At 43.8% G+C, this 20,070-nt stretch overlaps 4 protein-coding genes across 6 annotated transcripts; 3 read left to right on the top strand and 1 right to left on the bottom strand.

The window, feature by feature from the left end:
* Nucleotides 1–914: 914 nt before the first annotated feature.
* On the top strand, nt 915–2,251 carry rasd2 (RASD family member 2). The gene is made up of 2 exons (XM_041957908.1): nt 915–1,440; nt 1,734–2,251. The coding sequence occupies exons 1-2, from the start codon at nt 915–917 to the stop codon at nt 2,249–2,251; spliced, it is 1,044 nt and encodes a 347-aa protein (XP_041813842.1).
* Nucleotides 2,252–3,864: 1,613 nt separating this feature from the next.
* rsad1 (radical S-adenosyl methionine domain containing 1) lies at nt 3,865–8,384 on the bottom strand. Of its 2 annotated transcripts, XM_041957479.1 has the most exons (9): nt 8,016–8,384; nt 7,703–7,836; nt 7,410–7,614; nt 6,953–7,318; nt 6,126–6,189; nt 5,897–6,044; nt 5,576–5,630; nt 5,353–5,456; nt 3,865–5,089 (listed from the first exon to the last, which is right to left on the bottom strand). In XM_041957479.1, the coding sequence occupies exons 1-9, from the start codon at nt 8,154–8,156 to the stop codon at nt 4,942–4,944; spliced, it is 1,365 nt and encodes a 454-aa protein (XP_041813413.1). In that variant the 5' UTR covers nt 8,157–8,384; the 3' UTR covers nt 3,865–4,941. The 2 variants fall into 2 exon arrangements, with proteins under 2 accessions (XP_041813413.1, XP_041813412.1); XM_041957478.1 differs by lacking the exon at nt 5,576–5,630.
* A 1,620-nt stretch (nt 8,385–10,004) lies between these two features.
* Nucleotides 10,005–11,499, top strand: LOC121620396 (GTPase IMAP family member 8). The gene is made up of 2 exons (XM_041956438.1): nt 10,005–10,023; nt 10,475–11,499. Exons 1-2 carry the CDS (start codon nt 10,005–10,007, stop codon nt 11,497–11,499), a joined length of 1,044 nt encoding a protein of 347 aa, XP_041812372.1.
* Nucleotides 11,500–11,822: 323 nt separating this feature from the next.
* cldnk (claudin k) lies at nt 11,823–18,604 on the top strand. Of its 2 annotated transcripts, XM_041956380.1 has the most exons (8): nt 11,823–11,950; nt 13,647–13,919; nt 14,003–14,080; nt 14,178–14,426; nt 14,505–14,652; nt 14,751–14,777; nt 15,199–16,517; nt 17,490–17,694. In XM_041956380.1, exons 2-7 carry the CDS (start codon nt 13,650–13,652, stop codon nt 15,741–15,743), a joined length of 1,317 nt encoding a protein of 438 aa, XP_041812314.1. In that variant the 5' UTR covers nt 11,823–11,950; nt 13,647–13,649; the 3' UTR covers nt 15,744–16,517; nt 17,490–17,694. The 2 variants fall into 2 exon arrangements, with proteins under 2 accessions (XP_041812314.1, XP_041812315.1); XM_041956381.1 differs by lacking the exons at nt 11,823–11,950; nt 13,647–13,919; nt 14,003–14,080; ... (1 more) ...; nt 14,505–14,652; nt 14,751–14,777 and having other exon boundaries at nt 15,758–16,517; nt 17,490–18,604.
* Nucleotides 18,605–20,070: the final 1,466 nt, after the last annotated feature.

Raw genomic sequence — 20,070 nt, 5'->3', positions numbered from 1 at the left:
TCGTGATGGCTGCAGAAAACAATGGGGGTTGCATGCAGGTACTGTTCATACAGGCCTCATCAATAACTGCATCCCAAATGCACAGTCACATCAGGCTGTGCAGGCAAGAAGGAAAACCCCGGGTGGTGGTCATATGAACAATAAGAAAGAGAGGAGCTGCAATAAAATGTACATCAAATGCATCCTGTTACCATGACAGCACTGTAATAGAAGAGAATGAAGCAATTAATTAGTGCTCACACCTCCAGTGGCCACGACTACAGGGATCTGAGCAATTATGTGGACACTCTATCACTTCATTCATCCATTTCTCCATAATGAGACAGGAAACACCTGTTAGTCAGGTGCTAAAAATAGATCATGTTTAATTAGGTTTAAACACATCAGAGTGTTTTTTTTTTATTGAACTTAATATTTAAAAGCAGAATTTGAGTCGGATTTCGATCATTTTGATCATGCTTGATTCATTTTAAACCAATATCATTGATTTTTACATTATACAGTAAATAAGCTGGACAGTCATTGTTTTGTTTTGTTTTTTTCACTTTTACTCCATTACTGGCCGTTTTTCCTGGAAAATCACCTGATTATTTGAACCAACACCACTGCTCTTGTGTGCATTTGTTCGAAAAGCTGCACTGGGTGAAATCTCACACTCCCACACTTGCAAAGCTCATCTCTCTTAAGGAAGAATACAAGAGAGTGGAGATCTTGTGTGCTTTTTTTGGTTCGGGGTTTGCTTCATGCTTCTATAAAAGGAGCGCGTTATTAGTTTGAGACGGTGACGCAGACGCCGCGCTTGCTGCTGGTGTATAAGAGACGACGCTCGGCTCTGATTCGGCGCACATATGGGGAAGCAACTGGGTTGGTGAGCTCGCCTCTCGGTGTCCGGAGACGCTTGAAAGAACACGGAGATGAACGCAACTGAGAAGTTTTACCTTCCCGTTGATGGCATCTTCGACATGTTCAACTCTCTCGCCGGGCAATCACGCATTGCGCACCCAGTCCTCCAGAGCAGCCCAGTACCACAGCGCCCCAAAGTCTCCAACATATCCAAGACAGGCATGGGCATCATCAAAACGGTGAAAGGCAGCTGGAGACAGCAGGAGAGGAGAGCGGCTGCGAGCAGATCCTCGAGTTCTGGGAATCGGCAGGTGTCGACTGACCGACTCCCAAAAAGGTCCGTGGACTTGCTGGAGCTGGGTCTGACCAAGCCCAGGAACTGTCACAGAATAGTGGTGCTCGGCGCACCCAAAGTGGGCAAAACCAACATCCTCCAGCGGTTCCTGGGTAACGAATTTGAAGAGCTCTATGAACCCACAACGGAGGACTTTCACCGAAAACTGTTCCACATCGGCGGAGAGGCGTACCAGATCGACCTCCTGGACGCAGCGAGCGAGAGGAGCTTCCCTGCGAAGCGGAGGTTATCCATCCTGACAGGTGAGGAGTCACTGCATTGCTTAAAGCTTTAGCAGGCTTTTTACAAATGTTATTTTTTTAAGAAAATCATTTCACCTAAAATTGCTGTATAACTTAACTATGAAATGTGTTGTCTATCAATGCATTTCATCATTTTACAACATCCAGCTTGTAAACTGTTTATTAAAGTTGTCCAGTGATTTTAGTAAACCTTTTCAAAACAATGAAATGTCACAATTTATGAGAATAGTGAATTTGTCCATTAAGTCGTCTTTTATTCTGAATAATTAACGTGATGCTCTCTTTCTCCGCAGGTGACATCTTTCTGCTCGTGTTCAGTTTGGATGACAGAGACTCTTTCGATGAAGTCTGCGAGCTGCTCGGTGAGATCCAAGCCGCCAAAGCAAAGCTGCTGAAATTAAAACATCCCGCGAGAGTACCGGCCGTGGTCTGCGGGAATAAAGCGGACCTGGAAGCGCCGGGAGCCGTGAGACGGTCAGAGGTGGCACAAGTCCTCGGGGAGGATGTCCCATTCTTCGAAACCTCGGCCAAAGACGGCACGGGACTGGAAGGTGCGTTCAGGGCCCTCGCCGCTCTGGGCGGACTGCCCGACGAGACCGGTCCGTCGCGGCATCAGCTCATTCCCATCCTCACCTACCAGTCGCTGTGCATTGGCCAGCGGGGCAGGAGAGGGAGCCGGGCGCGGGGACTCGCCGCGCCCTGCGCCGCCATGGACCCTCTGGCGCGCCGCCCGAGCTTCACCAGCGACCTGCGGCTGGTGCTGAGATCAAGCACCAAACACAACAAACCCGAGAGGTGTCAGATTCAATGAATCGTGAGCTTTCTCGATAAACCAATTGTAGTAGTATGCTGCAATGTTGTAATATGTAAGGAGTTATACTCTGTAGCACCTGGCTGGACCAGTGCATTCATATTGTATTTCTTTTTGTATATGTAACTGTATTAAATGATCCTATAATAAAAGAATATTTCTAATTCTCACATGTGCTTCGTTATCAGTTTATTCCAGACCTTTATGAAACAGGTGAAGGAGGTGGAGACAGATGTTGCTAGACTTCATGAGGGTCAGCTATCAGTAGTTTTCAAGTGATGATGCAAAACATGATCATGTAAGTGTGTGGGTGGAGATGACTCAGCTGCAGACCTTAAGCGTTTTCTAACTGTCAGACACGAGAGATTGCTCATATCTCTAAGCCTCCCACGCCATACTGAATGGCACCAAGGACCGAGGTGTGACAAAGCCGGCGTAGTGAGTAACAATAGCGTACACACTGGCGTGTCAGCATGAGGAAACAGAAGAGGGAGAGTGTTTATTACAGGGAGGGAGGTGGGCGAGAGAAGAGGAACACAGTGACCTCCATGAAATCAGCACCATGGAGAGAGCCCACATGAGACTCTCTGTGTTGTTCTGCCAATGAGCACAACTTCTATTTATATCCCCTCACCAATAAAAACTCCTTTATTTCTGCAAGATGGTGTATCCAAGACACTTTTAGGGTTAAAAGCAATACACTGTTGTGTGGGCTCTGCATTCAGAGTGTCCTTGGTTGGTGAAAAGAATGGTTTGATGGAGAAAAAGCCAGTTATCCAGTATGTCCTGAAATGAATTGACAAAAGCATTGTTCAAATGTTCAGTCCGGTTCTTCAAAGTCAGATAAAGTATTTCCCTCATGTCCTTCAGCTTTCACTGCGTCCCCCTTTTTTGCTCTCAAATACCACATATACTGATGAAAAAGAATGCATTCATGTTTATCACCATAAATAAAACAATATGTGCCCTTATAGTGAGTTCCCATCTTAAATGTCTTTATAGAGTGGGAAATAAAACCAGTACAGTCACTGAAGGTGACGGTGCTGCAGAGGACTCATCATCGGGCCTCATGAATCCCACAGCAGCGAGTGAGCTGTTTCTCCAGCCTCTACACTGGCAGCATATCGTGATCACTGCAGAAAAGAATGGGGGTTGTGTGCAGGTACTGTTGTATGAATAACTAAATCCCAGATGCACAGTTATGTCAGGCTGCAGGTTCGTAGGAAAACCCTGCGTGGTGGTTATACTGTATAAACATAAAAAAAAACACTAAGAGGAAGGCCACAGTAAGACTGAAAACATATCTACTGACTACTGCAAGAGAAGAGAATGAACAGTTAATCAGTTCTCGTACTTCACACCTCCTGTATCCATAACTACAGGGATTTGGGCAGTTATCTGTTCCCTATCAATTATTCATCCATTTCTAAACAACGAGATGGGAAACACCTGCCTGTCCTCAACCCTGGAACACGATTCATTCAAATGTGCACTGACTTCATGAGGCCATGTTTATTCAATTCAATTCAAAATAATTTATTCATTCCTCAAGAGTCAATTCAGGGCAAGCAAGTGTGCAAACAGAAGAACACACATGCAATTCATTTACACACATAAAACATATCTTTCGCTGTAGAGGCACTTCAGAAGTAATAATGTTTACTAAGATCACCGCTTCCTGTTCTGCAAGATCTATTATTTTGACTTCTGGAGTGTGTTTAACTGTATTGCTGCTGAATGGGTCGGTAAATATCTTTGAATAGCACAGAAAAAATCCAAACTGAAGTGCTACTTATTGACAATCAATGAGGAAAAACTTGGTAGAACTAGATTTTATGTTGCATAATTTCTTAAAAAAAAATCCTAAAATGGATTTTCCTGGAAGGAACTCTGCCTCTATCGCTCGGTCTCTGCCAGTCCGCAGTACCAAATTACAAAGCTCTGTGACTGTTATTTGACTTCAGCTGTTTACTCTGTTCAGTTAAAGGTAGATTTTCAGACGAACCTCCTAATTAAACATTAAGAATATTAATATTAATATATGGATTAATGTATCTATTAATATTTATGTTCCAAAAGAAGACTATTTAAAGAAAGCTGAATTTTCATATAAGAATGTACAGAGATGAGCAAGAGTGAAAAGACAATGGAAGTACTGCATGTGGTCAAACTCATCAATTCTGAGATTTTAATATTATATATTAAACAATAAAATCATTTTAAATACAAAATATTACAATAATAATGATGTGCATGCAAGGCTTTTCTTGTGTTCTGAACATGGCGGCTGCTTGAATGTGGAGCTACATTCACCTTTTCAGAGGGTGTATTCACAAGCAGAAATCACATGTACTCTCAATACAGACACACAGTGAAAAGGCATTCACATCGACTCAAACCATTTCCTGCGCACTGGGAGAGTCAAAATTAGGCTTACATGACAGTAAAATGACTGAATGAGAAATGCGTCAGCAATAATTGCATGACAGGACCTCGAGGCTTTTAAAAATATATTAATATCTATCGTTCAGAGCGTCACCCAACATGAACATGTCTTCATACAGTATAATACAGAGTCAGTATAAAAGTCAGAAGGCATGTTTTATTTCCCTATGAGCAGGGTAAGATAAGGGTTGCATCCTGTCATGAGCAAGCTTTCCCTGACAGTACCTGCTCTATTAACACTCGTGTCATCGTGGGCTGCAGGTCTTCTTTGCTTGTCCATCAGGGTGGTGGTCCCTTTGTAGCCTCTGACTGATTTGTCTTTGCAGCTCCAGCAGCAGAGCTGGCAGCATGCTGTCCAATAAGGCCAGTCCATCCCAGGAGCAGCGCAGACCTCTGAAAAGGAAAGAAGAAGAAAAAAAAAAAACAACAACAAGATGATGGAAAAAAATTAAGCTGCTATTATTTTAATAATCAATTAACTGATTTTGCAAGCAAAACTTTCCAAACATTTTCTGATTCCAGCTTCTCAAAAGTGAGGATCTGATGGGGGGTTTTTTGGCATACATTTAGAAAATAATGACTGCAGCCTGACACACGTGAGTAACCTCTTTCATACCATGTCAAACTCTTGAATTAAAGAATTGTTAAATAGTCACCTGTCATCAAGAATGAGTCGTCCACTCTGCAGCCACTCTTGGACGTCGGTGGACGTACCGAAGACTTCACGGAGGCCCAGCCGAGGGCTAAACGACTCCCAGTGCTGCAGAAAATGCCCGCAAACAATATTATCACATGTCTCTCTGGAATGGACTGAATACAGAGCAAACAAGAACAAGAATATTTCCATCACTGTATTTCATGTCAGCATAAAGGCTTCACCTTGTGATTAATGCCCTCGGTCATTCTCATTCCCATCACCAACACCTCCTCCAATCTGCCAAACAAACATCTCTCATTACAGAACATCTGAGTGACTACAGTCTGATTACAGCGTTTCACAAGGACAGAATGTTTGCGAGGACATGCACATGTCCAGTGATGTCCAACACTATGTTTCTCAAACTGCGTTAAATTACACTCTGAGGATTGGCTGATACATTTCACACGGGCTCATTTGTGGAAAAGGCAGCTGGCCCCTCGTGTAATAACTATATATACACTCATTAGCAAACACTACTGCCTGTAAGTGCAACAGCTCACAGTTCAAGGTGGCCCAGCTGAATCCGCCTCCGTGTCCCATGTCCCCTCTGCCGGACTTCACGTGCCCAGACGTCAGGCTCCAGAGTCTGGGTCCGGGCCTCCCGAACGACACCTCCCTCCCCCAGAAGGACAAACCGGCCGTGTGCTCCTGTCACAGACAAATGTTAAAGCTAACTTTTCCACAAGGTCCACGTTTCATCAATCACTGCTTTCAGTCATAACAGATCACCTGGTCCGACGCCGATGTACTGTCTTCCCTTCCAGTAGCTCATGTTATGATGACTCACTGCGTTCTGCATGAAACAAAGTGAAGTATCATTGTGCTGTCGTGACTGTTCCTCTCAGACGTGTTCATGAGGCCATATGGTGCAAAATAGAGCAGACATTTGCCTTTTCGAGTGTTTGTAGAGACATGTCATCAACAACAAAACAGCAAAGCTGAATAATGGCCGATATCTCTTAAAATCAGCAGTCACCCCTCAACTTTCAGCGCCATCATCAGGTCTAATTTTGAATGCATCTTTTATTCTGCTTTATCACAAAACCCCACAAAATTCATGGCATCCGCTCCAGCTATACTTTGTGTTTAGTGTTAACAAATTAGCATGCTAGCATGCTAGCATAGCATGGTAAACATTTCACCTGTTGAACATCAGCATCTTAGCATTGTCACTGTGAGGGTGTTAGCATGCTGACCTTAGCATTTAGCTGAATGCTCGGCTGTGGCCTCATAAGAGTTGCTCACATGGCTGCAGACTCAAAGTTATTAAATTTGGGGCTTGTCATTATTAAAACCCTGTGTTTTTGTGCACAATCTGCTCTACATATACAGTTGAACGGGAAATATTTCTGCAGGGTAACACTGAAACTTTTATCATTATTTCATTATGGTTTCTTCTATGTTGTTGTAATGCATTTTTATTCCTTATATAAATCACTTTGTCTTCAGTGCTCCAAAGTTTCTCAACTAAGAAACTTGCCTTTCTTCCAATCTTTGTAAATAATCAATGCCTCCGCTAGTGAGGTGACAATCAGTCTTTACAGCAGAGGACTTACATGTCTTGCAAAGTTAGACACCTCGTACTGCTGAAAGCCGTGCTGGTGGAGAGTCCTCCTGGCACACTGGTACATCTCTGCTGTCACATCTTCAGCGGGGACGGTCACTTCTCCGCCCAGCACCTGTTTGAACAGCTGGGTGCCTCGCTCCAAGGTCAGCTGGTACAGAGACACGTGGTCATCACACACCCGCAACAGCTCAGACAACTCATTCTCCCAGGATTCAACGCTCTGTTTGGGCCGTCCGAACATGACATCCACCGACACCCTCCCGGGGCACAGCCTCCTGGCCTCTTCGATGGTTTGCGAAGCCTGATGAGAACTGTGGTCTCTTCCCAGAATTTTCAAATCCTCATCCTGCAAAGACTGACGGATCGGAAATGTGAAATGGAGAGTGCTCTGCCACACAGTTCACAATCTAATCTGCTGTGATCAGTATTACAGATTATATATTCACCTGGACCCCAATGGAGAAACGGTTCACCCCAGCACGGCAGAAGTCCTCTAACTTTGTCATTCCCACAGGAGTAGGGTTGACCTCGAGCGTGACCTCGGCCTTGTCTGAGAGATTTGCCTGCCTGGTAACACTTTCTAGCACTGCATCAATGGTCGAGGGGTGAGCCAGGCTCGGAGTCCCACCCCCAAAAAATACTGAGGTAATGCTGCGTGGAGAAATGAAAATGAAGGGTGGGTGAAAGCTGCAGGGGGTGCTGGATGATTGCATGTGGAAGGTCTAATGAATCACCGTACCAGGATACCTGACTGAGCTGCAGCAGGGTCTCAGTCTCCCTCTGAAGGCACTCTCTCATTATGTGGTCATTGTTCTCTCTGGATATGTATTTGTTGAAGTTGCAGTAGGAGCACCTCCTGAGACAGTAGGGCCACTGGAGAAGGGAGCAGGGAAGTCACTTTGACACCATTTGGGCAAACTTTCTAGACATGACACAGTATTTGCATTAGACTGAAAATGGATCTAATTCAGGGCATGGATATGCTTTTGCAGAAGTGCGCGCATCCCTGCATACAAATATTTAATCAGTTAAATTGACCAAAGCCGGCTCACGTGTACGTAGAGGGACGCCTGCTCGGTGAGATGTGCAGCGGCTGTCCCTTCTTCCATTAGTTCTCCGCCGGAAATGTCAGAGAAGCAGCGCAGCCCGGCAGAGAGGGCACGCCTGGCAGCACGCGACGTGTGCTTAATCATTCTGGTGCCGGTGTTTATCTATCTGAGGACAGATATAACCGCCTGTCTCTCTCCTGAACCAAGGTTGTCCTTCACTTGAATATTTGGCCCCATTATAGCAGCTGCACGCGTCTGGCTCCATCATATACATACAAACTGTGCGTTTCCATGGCAGCAATGTGGCCAACGCAGCTACGCATTAACGTAAACGTTGTTTTGTCACTTTTATGTTGTTTTAAGATCGTTTCCTGGTCGCCACTCTAAACCGGAAATACACAAATGTGACTTCCGTTTTGTATGTTACGACTTTTGGCCGCACCGGGGCGCTGTTTCACCAGTGTGAGTGCTACCAATCAACAAGTACAGACTGCTACGGACAGTTTACTGTACTATACAAATCAGCACAACACAGTCAGATAATTTTGAGCACTGTTTGCTGTTATTGTAAACGAGTCTAACTGTGTGAGTGAATAACAGGCTTTAGGTGAATTAACCTCTCCCCTTCTGCAGTTTTGGGCCTATTTCCACCAGATTTTACATATTTCTATTTAAGGCCTAATCATTTCTGATATTTTGTGGAAAAAATAAAACACAGCACCTATTAAATTACTCCGATTTTTCTGCTTCCCAAGCATCCTAGTTTTAGGTTGATTTGTAAAAGTACACAATGTTTTACGATGCTATTAGTAAGCAGTGCTGTTGGTGGCTTTTTCTGTTATTGAATGATTAACGGTGCATGCCCAGATGCTTTATCACTCTAACTCAGCACCTGTTTAGCTGTTATTACAGTGTGTATCCATACTATGAGAATTTAAAGAATGTCTTATAGAGAATAATATGCAAAAACTTGACAAATCTCAGTAAATTAGCCAATTACTATTGGTTAAGGACTCTAAAACTGCTTTGAGGATCTTGGAGCCACGAAGAACTCCTAATTTTTGTCACACGAATTAGTTTAGTTATTTTATTTTAGACGTTTTTTGTTTTGAGTATACAGTATGTGAACATCTGAATATGTTCCTATTTATGTTGGCCTTTTTTTTTGCATGAAGCTCGTTTAAATATCAGCAGGGCTTTTTAAACACTCTTGCATGTTGCTGCAGTGGCAACACAAAGTGAAGAGATTAGTCTATATTTGGATTATAAATTTGTGCTCTACTCACACAGGATCAAACTAATTTAATGAGCTATTGATTTCCCTGATTCCAGGACAAAAACACAGTCTGGTGGGCTAACAGTGAGATAACCTTGTAGGGTCATATTTCAAACAAGAGTTTTAATTAAAACTGAGAAGCAAAAAAATCTTCTAATGTTTATTAAAGCATTCATTTAGAGTTACAGCAAGTTAAATCCCGTCATCATTTTCAGGTAAGAGGCAATTCAGCTCTGTTAGTGGACAAACAACTTACCAGTCAATGTTTGTCATATTCATCCTCTGATCAGCACTGATGAATATCAGATGATAGCTATACAAATCACTTAAATGAGTCCCTGTATGTACACAAATAAATGAGCCAGTCAACACCCACCATAAAGAAAATGTAAAGTACGAACTGCAAAAGTACAAAACACAGTAGTTTATTAAGTAGTGGTATTATTAAAGTATTTCTTTGAAGATGTCAATAAATGTGAATGTGCTCACTGCCAGCTTCCAACCCTGAGGGTATTTTCCACTTAATATTAAATCTGGTACCCAATTACCTAATCAGCAGAGAGAGAGAGAGGCAGAGAGAGAGAGAGAGAGAGAGAGAGATGTGTTTTCATTGAATACACACATCAGTTGTGGTGATGAGTTCAGTCCAGGGAGAAGTTGGAGACCTTTGTGATAATTCGGAATAAAACAGTCAGTCTGTGCTGTAAATCTGCCCGATGGATCAGAGAAAGAAAGGTAAGATCGCTGCTTTAATTCATACAGGAACTAAATAAGTATGATGTAGAACTTAGTGCTCTGCTTTACTTTTACTCAAACTACAACACTGAAAAAGGTGGGTCACTATCACTTTGCATGCGGTTTAGCAGCATTTATCAACTAAAAAAGGTTTTGATTGAGCTCTGGTTTTTAGCCAGGATAAACCCTTTGACATTGGTGATGCTTTGACTTTTCATTTTAAAGTTGATATTCATGGGCTTGAGTAAAATGTCTCACCAGCTGTTGGATGGATTGCCGTGAAATTTGGTGCACACAGTTTACAGGCATTTGAAGCTAAAGATTATTCAGCAAGAGAACAGAAAACCATGATATGAAATAACAGATAAGTGTGAGCAAAAGCACATTACCTTTTGCATCTACGTGGCACTTCTTCACTCTCATATTCAACTGAACCTCACTTGTTTTGCAGGATCTACAACAGAATTAAGGCTCATGGTGGTGGGTAGCACTGGACCTTCACAGTTCCTTCTGACAAACGCCATACTCGGCCGGGAAGAGTTTTCTAAGGACATCACCAGCATTTCTGACAGCAGGAAGAATACTGGAGAGCTGGCCGGCAGACGAGTGGCTGTGATCAACGGACCAAACATCTATGAAAAGGATATATCGAAGCCCAAGAGGGAGATGGAGCTGAGAAGGTCTAAGTGCTTATGCATTCCTGGTCCCCATGCCTTTCTTGTTGCCTTCGACATGGAGGAAATCTCTCCGAATGAAATGCAAACCCCGAAGCTGATGAGGGAACGCTTTGGAAGACACTGTCTGAGGCACTGCATGGTCCTCCTGGCCTACGAAGGAAGCACGGATGGAGCTATCCTGGAACACAGGGTGCAGAAGACTGACTGGCACCTCAGAGAACTGATCGAGAAGTACGGCGGGCGCTTCCACGTTTTCAGCAAGAACTGGAGAGATCGCAGCCGGGACCAAGAGCTGCTTCAGAAGATAGAGCGGATGGTGGGCTCCTTAGGTGGCGGCTACTTCTGCAGCAGAACTTTCCAGAAGGCAGAGGAGAGCGTGAAGAAGGAGGAGAGGAGGCTCAGGAAGCAGAGGGAAGCAGATATAAAGAAGGCATGGACTGAGATGGAGAACCAGTACATGGCGGAGGAGTTGTACCACCAGAAGGATGCCTACACCACCAGTGTTGGCGCAGAGATCAGAGCCAAGGCAGAGATGGACAACGGGTGGCTCAGGACTTCCCTGGCCAGAGGACTGGGGACGGGTTTTGTTGTGGGAGCTGTCATGGGCGCTCTGTTTGGGTCCATTGAGGGGCCAGGTGGGATGGTTCTTTATGGGATCATAGGCGGTGCCGTAGGTGGATCGGCAGGAGGAACAGCCCAGGTAGCTATAAAGCACATGGAGGACAGAGTGGCCCCTCCTGCCAGACTCAACTTTAACTCAATCTTCATCAACCGCTTCTTTGCGACGCCTCGCCCATGACGGCGTGGTTTTAATAAAGTGGACAGAAAAACTTAATATCATGTGCTCTGTTGTTTATGTAGCCTTCAGGCTGTGCAACTCCCTTTAGGCTGAAACACAAACCTGGCTTGCTCTGTACTATGCTGCTGTTTCTGCCAAAAATCGTGTCAAAACGTGTCAAAAATCTCACGTCTGTTTTTTTAACTGTAAATCTGCATTTTCAATAAACAGAGATTTCCAACATTTCCTGGTGTCTCGCTGTAGGTGCAGCTCAGATTACATTCAGGGTGGAGTCTCAACTGAGAGTGCCATTGTCAAAAGCACTGCCCCTTTCCTAGACAACACACACACACACGCCTGGGTGCACCTGTTGAGTGTACACCGTTTGCTGTATCTATCTATTACCTGACGCTGTGAATAGAAGCAGAGCAGACCGACTGCAGCGTTATCCGGACGAGATCAGCTCGGATTGGTAAGACCTCACTCGGCTCAGTGAAGGTTTTTACGTTTATTTCTGTTTCTCTTTAGGAAAAGTTACATGTAGACAGAAATCAGACCTGTGAATCATTCGTGACCAGGTTGCATAATCCAAGCGTGCTTCCTGCATGAATGTCAGAGTGCAACTGGAGTCAGGATGAAACTCAGGAATCACAGGAAAAACAACATTAGGATTTCAGTAGCTGCTGCTTTGTGTTGATTGTACTGTGTTGTGCTGTAACTCCCATCTACAAGCTATTTGGTTGCTACCTGTTTGACTACATACTTTGCATCTTTGACTCAGCTGCTTCCGTCCTCGGTCAGTTCAGCGTTATCTGTCCTTGATAGAAAGAGATTCTTCTAACTCACATGGCTGTGACCGTGACAGTGAGAGGGAAGACACTGTGCTAGAAGGTGATCAGAGGGTTGGGCTTCACTGTGGGAGGCTTTCACATGTGACATGTTTGGTACTTCAGTGGATTTAAAAAGAATCACACATCCTGTCCTTTGTGAGTCGTTAGATAATATGAGAGGAATGCTGTCCGTGAGAGTCATAGCACTGCTGAGCCGCAAATGATTTCACAATTCAGTGTAAATGCTCTTCAGTTTTGGTCACTGGCAGATACTTGTTGTTCCAGACTGAATATTTGATTTGATTTTACAATACATTTTTACATTTATTATTACTCTGTTATACATTTTTTTAACAACACATTTCAAATGACAACTTGTGTCTGTAAAAGATTCCCATGCAACAATATGTACTTGTGGTGAAAAGTAACCAAGTACATTTACTGAAGTACTTTTCATAATTACAATTTGAGGTATGTGTACTTCATTTCATGCTACTTTATAGACTCCACTACATGTCAGCGTACGTTTATAAATGTCAATATATTGTTAAAGATTAAACCAGTGGTTTCTCTTTTTGGCTTGTGATCCTCATTAAAACCGGGCTGTCTAGACATTGAACATTTGTCACGTTTCAGATGTAGACAGTGTGAGATGCTAGCAGTTTCCACCAAAGAAGCATTTCCCCTGTTTTTGTTAAATTGTGAGAAAAAAAACTTTCTTACTCGATTTATCATCTTGTAACCTCTCTGATTTATCTCCTGACCCCTTAGAGGGGTCCAAACTCTCGATCAGGAACCACTGGATTGAACTACTGCTGTATATAAAGGAATTAAAACTAGCTCCATCCTGACCAACTACAAAAAGAAAATTATATATATTTACACACAGATCTATTAATACTATTATTATTACTACTACTGCTACAACTACTACTCTTAATAATAATGCCAATATATTAGTCAAAAGGATCATTTTACTGCAGAACCAGTACTTTTGTTGCTTTTAGTAGACTTTACCTTACTTTTGTTCTTTTTGAATGCAGAACTACTTGGAGTGTGGATTATACTATACTGAGTATGTGCATACAGTGTGTAGAATATATGAGCACTTCTTCCACCATTTACTAAAAAGTAGGAATCCACTTTAGACGTTGTTTGCATACTAAATGAACTTTAGATGCCCTTCTCCTTCCTTTTGTTCATTTCATATGGGCACTTTTTTTTGCCTGATTTACCATTCCAACACAATCCTCCATCAGGTGCAAGCGTAGACACAGAGATCTTTGAAAAAACAGAAAAAAAATCTTTCTTACACTTTGTCAACATTGTCGCTTTCAGAGTATGGCCTCCACAATCAGCCTCCTCTCAGAGAAGCACTTCTTGTGCTCTCTGTGCAGACACATCTTCACCAGCCCAGTGACCATACCGTGTGGACACAGCTTCTGCTTGTCCTGTCTCTGCCGCTACTGGACACGACACCAGTCCAAATACTGCCCCCACTGTAAGAGAGTGTTTACTGACAGGCCCGACCTCAGTGTCAACCGCATTCTGGCAGACGTCTCAGACAACTACAGGACGAATCGACCAAAGAAACCACCTGATGAAGAGATGGTACATTACTGGATTTGTCAGTTATCGCAGGTGACATCATTGGATAATTGATAAATCTGTGTGTGCTTATGTCACTGTTGCAGGTTATAGATGTTGAACATATGATTCAGGAAAGGCTGCAGAAGATAGAGAGGTTGAAGTATTCTCTTGAGCTCCAAAAGGTGGGTTAAAAAGTCTTTAACAGCATTAAAATCTTTGTTTACAAAAGAAAAAGTACAGTATGTCATTGACTAATGATGCATCATGACGTCCAATCAGAACTCCTACCTCAAGGAAGCGCGAGAGAGCCAGAAGGTTTTCTCCGCCCTCGTGAACGCCATGGAGAAGAGCCACAAAGCGGTCGTGGCAGCAATTGAGGAGAGACAGAGGGAGGAGGAGAGGAGAGTAGAAACGCTGGTGGAAGAGCTCAAACAGGAGATCCAGGAGCTGAGGAAGGAGACAACTGAACCTGATCCTCAGATTCCTGTAAACAGTGATCAAAGTGATGACGCCAAGCAAGTTACTGTGGTGAGAACCATTATCATAACAGCATAATGATAACGGTGAAACTACCATCAGTGACATGTCTTTGCTCACGTCACGCAGAACATCGTTTCCACAATGTGCCCGTCCGAGATGAAGGACTGGTCCAAGGTTACCATAGAAACCGACCCTTGTGTTGGGGTCACCAGGCGAGCACTGTCAGACATGATGGAAAAGATAAAGGTAGAAGTCAACAGGCTCTCCAAATCTGGTGAGTCAAGCAACTTCAGTCTTTTATTTAAAAATCAGTATTTTACAATAAATTCAATGGCAGTCACATTTCTTTCTCCTGTGGCTCTTCTTTGACAGAACTGAAGAGAATAGAGAAATACACAGGTAAAGCTACACAGACACAAATATAAGAGACTGTACACAAATAACTATTATTATTCTCTTTCTTTTTAGCTTTTGTTTGGAAGAGTAGAGGTAGGTTTTAGTAGGTTTTTTTTATTTCGAAACACCTCAAATTCCTGGAACCTGGAAATTGCCAATTCCATCTTAATTCCTGTTAATCCCATCATCTGAATTAATTGTGGGATGAGTTGTACAAATGCAGAACTATATTTTGAGATATAAGGGGGAGGGTGTCGCAGTTTTTTCTAGGTCAGTATTGATAATGCTGGGGAGGGTCTTTAAAAAGCTGAAACATAAGATTTTACTCCCCTCCCCACTGCAGCAACTTTTATACAGTCCCTTAGTGCTAAAGCTGTCCAGGCTGTTTGACCCATTCTTGCTTTTTCTCCTCCATCTTTCTCAGTGGATGTCAATCTGAGTGCTAAGACCGCCCACCCCTTCCTCTCCGTCTCTGACGACAGGAAACAGCTGAGACACACGGACAAGCTCCAGGAGGTACCGGATCACCCCAAGCGGTTCGATCGTGTGGCAAACGCGCTGGCCAAAGAAAGCTTCAGCAGTGGGAGGTGCTACTGGGAGGTGGAGGTCGGGGAGAAGATCGAGTGGAACCTGGGTGTCGTCAGACAGTCCGTAAACAGGAAGGGCAAGTTCACTGTCTGCCCTGCAAATGGTTTCTGGACTTTAAGCCTGAAGGCTGGAGGCCAGTACATTGCCAACACCTCTCCTGTCACCCCGTTGGCTCTGGAGCAGAGACCCAGGAAGGTGGGCATGTTTCTGGACTACACAGAGGGCCGTGTGACCTTCTACTGCGCCGAGACTGGAGTCCACATTCACACCTTCACAGATACATTTACTGACAGGCTGAATCCATTCTTCAGTCCCGGTCGCCTGCACGGCGGCAAAAACGCTGCTCCCTTGATCATCTGTTCTAGTTTCTGCAGCATCTAAACATCAAATTTGTGACAAGATTTATAAATCTCCATAATCAATACAGTTATCAGCATCAATCAAAAACACTTTTCAGTATTAATCCAGTGTGTTAAACATATTTATCTAATTACAAATCCATTATGAAAAACTACAATGAACCACATTTTTCCTGTCAGAACAGGGCACAAGAGGTTGCATAAGGACTGACTCCCTACACTCGAACAACTTCAATGAAACCCATAAACAGATTGAAAAGGAAAGAGGAGAGTCGAAGAAAGAGAAGGCTCTCATAAATGAACAAGTGAGTCAAAGTTGGGGGGGGGGGAAATAGGTTGCTGAGTTGGTTGGATGGATGCGAGGAGCTGCGGGGTTTGGACAGAGGTTGACAAGGAGCGGGGAGGGAGGGCACAGCCAAACAGCGGGGCATTGTGCTAGTACACCAGGCACTGGGAGACACACTCAAACACATTCACTCATTCACACACCGACACGGCCGCGCACACAAGCGCATGCTTCTGCCCACTGCCACACAGACTTGCGCTGGCATCTCGGAGGGCAGCCCCATCTCCAGTCCAGTCCCCGGGTGTCGAAGCTGGTCGACTCCTCTCCACTTCAGTTCACCTGACCTCTGAGAATAGAGCCTCCCCCTGCTCTGCAGCCATTCCTGAGGACCAGACCGAATTCTCAGGGCCCCTGTTCATAGCTGCAGGCATCCCAGGTGACCTCCACAAGCAGAGGAGCAGTGACACTGACCTGAGGACTGAGGGGAGCTGTCAGAGCACTTCATTTGAGGTAAATATCCTTGATCAGTGCATTGGTGACATTTCCAACAATGTCAACAACAGCTTGACAGGCAAACTGATACATTTGTGTGAAGTGTAATAAGTTTGATGGGATATAAAGAAATCCTCTATTATATATTTAAATGTGTCACAATTTAATATCACTGTTTGAGTAGTCTCAGTGCTGGAGGACGGTGTATGAAACTCTCATTACAATGTAAAGTAGGCAGAGCGATTAGTTGTACCAAAGATAAGGCACATATTCTTAAAATGGGGTCTGGGGGCCTTCAGGGTCCTTTAAGGGACACCCAGCGAGGACTATTTATTAGTATAAATGAATGCACAATATTTTGTAGCATTGGAGGAATGTGGGTCTTAACCTGGTTTTAGGGATATGATCTATTGTTATCTGACAACTCACATTCTCATCAAATCTAGTATGAATGCTCTCAGATGGGGATCTGTCGGTTCCATGTTTACCTGAAAGGGGTCCGATGGGTAAAGCACATCCCTTGGACATTTTTCTATCCGTCCCTGTCAGGAAGGATCCCTTGGAGAGATTGTGCAGGAAAGCTTTTGATTCACAGAATCGGTCGAATGTGGAAAGTGAGAGCAGTGATAAATAGACGACATGGGTCCTCCTGGCCCACTCTACAAGCCTTCATGAAAGATGCTTGTGTTCAGAGTCTCCTCATGTTTTTCTGAGATAATCCACTCACCCGGCAAGGCGTAGCTCGACACCCACAGCTGTGTCAAAGACAGCTATTCTCTGTGGTTCTCACTGGAATCCATCAAACATGGGCCTCCCAGTCGGTTTCCAAATATTTATGATAAATATATGCTCCATTAGTCTTTTCAAGCTTTATGCATGTACAGCTCATTGTTGTAAGTAGTAAGAAGTAGTAAATACTTTGATATTTGTAGCACTATTTGTATGATGGATAGGAAAATGATTTAAAATAGGTAATTTTCTGAATTTCAGGGTCACCTGTCCTCGTCAAACCCAAACTGATCCGAACGACATCATCGCCCGAAGACTGAAGATCCAGTAGAGTGGAGCACCGTATTCCCAGTACTGTAGACTGCCACATTGCTTTGTGGGACTATAAGTGGGCCCTCTGAAACAAACAGAGACCGAAGTAAAACCAAGACGAATCCATCTGATTCAAACAACACCTGTCACCATGGCAACCACTGGCATGCAGTTGCTGGGCCTTATCATGTCCATCGTGGGCTGGGTGAGTGGGGCGATAGTGTGCGCCATCCCCCTGTGGCGAGTCACCGCCTTCATTGGTAACAACATAGTGACGGCTCAGATCATTTGGGAAGGCCTTTGGATGAATTGCATTGTGCAGAGCACAGGTCAGATCCAGTGTAAGGTGTACGACAGCTTGCTGGCTCTGCCCAGCGACATGCAGGCTGCCCGAGGCCTCACCGTGCTCTCCATCATGATCTGCGGCGTGGCTCTGGCTCTGGGGGTCCTCGGAGTCAAGTGCACAAAGTGCATCGGTGTAAACAGCGTCAAGGCCCGTATCGCTCGCATCTCCGGCGCTCTTTTCGCCATCGCGGGGTTCCTCTACCTTGTGCCCGTCTGCTGGACTGCCCACTCCATCATCAGGGATTTCTACGATCCACATGTGGCGGCCCCACACAAGCGTGAGCTCGGCCCTGCCCTTTACATCGGCTGGGGGGCATCGGCCTTGCTCCTCATTGGGGGATCTCTGCTCTATGCCGGCTCAAGTCCCCCTGGCATTCCAGGTTCTCCCACCTTCAGCAGTGGAGAAAGTAGTCCTCGCAGGGCACCTGCCACACAAGTCAAAGGTTATGTTTAAGTTTCCAAAATGCCTTCAAGTCCCACAAATATACCCCCCCAAACAAAACAAACCTGATTCCTCTCCTTTTGATTTTGCTTCTTGCAATTATTTTATACTTAATGTTGTTCCAGTTTGCTTTTTTCTCTGAAAAGCCACAGGAGGCTGTTTCTTTGGGAAAATTGAACTCATTTCGTTATTTCATACCTGATATCCTTCAATAACCTGTTTTCTCCGTCTGTGTAAAATACAATAAAATGTCCTCCAAATCCTCCTCTGCGGGAAATGTGGTGTGTTCACATTTGTGTTTGAGAGATATATAGTAGTTTTTAAAAGAAAATCTTTGTTTTGTTCATTTCTGTAAACACTACGAGGGGTCCTGCTGATCGGAGAGGAACAATAGAACAATGGGGATGTGTGTACATTTGCTTGTGGTGCCATATTGTGTGCGTGTGTCTGTGAGTGTGTGTTTGTGGGCCTCCATCTCCTATCTTCCACCTCCTCCTCAGCAACCCCGTACCAGGGGCAAAGAAAAATCCATGATCTTTCCTTCAAAACATTAAAATTCTGCTGTTCCTTCAATTAACAACAAGAAGGCTCCCTGAGCAAGTGATCTAAAAGCATCTCATCAGTATCTTTGTCAGGATCACAATGAACAAGAATTCACTGTTATGGATAAAGCTTCCACCCCAACACCCAGCTTGGATATTCCAAATTAGAGGATATTGTGTAAAAAGAGATGAGCACTCAGAATGTACAAGTTTGTAGTGAATGAATGAATGTGTAATGGATCTGTCAGTGTGTAAGCATGTAACGTGGGATGCTACATGCCTCAATCTTTATTCATGAGACATTGTCTAGATCCTTAAGATTCTGTGTTCCTTTGCTTTGAAGCGAATTATCTTCCACAGAGAGTTTCAAAAACAATCAATTTCAGCAAATTAAAACCTTTTCTAAGCTACATTTCTTGGTGGAAAACATACTATGGAATTGGCTTTCTGTCTGCTGTAAGCACTAAATTTGATCACAGTTGTGAAGGGATTCAGGCTCCTTCAGTTTCTTCTCTTTCTGTCTGTAACAGCAGAAGACAGAGCGACACAATGCCACTTTATAGAGCATTACAGCACCACAGTAACAATGGACACCAGTGTCCCAAGTGCCAGGTAGTGACTCATACATGACCTAAGTAGGCCTATACCAATGTTGGCAGAGTAATGCCAGGAATACAGTAAGGCAGTCTGTGCTATTTTACTGTACAATTGTTAACAACATAAAGTCGGACAAGTACTCTATTTACATTCTAAATAATCACTGCAGTGTCTCAAAATAGCTATAAAGGTGTGATACCAACACAATTACAATAACAATCACACATATTGTGAGTGTACTAATGAATCGTTAATGATATCATATACTGTGAGGTACATGAATCAGGGTCAACTGTACAGTGTCAATGGTACAGCTGGTGGGGATTCAGTGATTCAGGGGGGTCTTGATCGTTACCAACTGTAAGGTCACCTTTATCTTAGACCTTGTATCAACAGGTTAGGAAGCCAGAGATGGAAGAAGTATTCAGATCCTTTACTTCAGTCTGAAAAAGCTTTACCAAAATGTAAAAACATGACCTTGGAAGTAAAAGTCCTGAATTTTGAAGGCATCCAGTGTAACTGGATTATACTGATTACATATTAATAAATCACACTGATGCATTAATATGTAAGCAGTGTTTTAAAGAGGAACTTTCTGGTGTCT

Source organism: Chelmon rostratus, chromosome 17 (assembly GCF_017976325.1).
Source record: "Chelmon rostratus isolate fCheRos1 chromosome 17, fCheRos1.pri, whole genome shotgun sequence".
NCBI classification, from domain to species: Eukaryota; Metazoa; Chordata; class Actinopteri; order Chaetodontiformes; family Chaetodontidae; genus Chelmon; species Chelmon rostratus.
The sequence above is the reverse complement of the archived record's forward strand: the minus strand, read 5'-3'. Positions and strand labels throughout refer to the sequence as shown.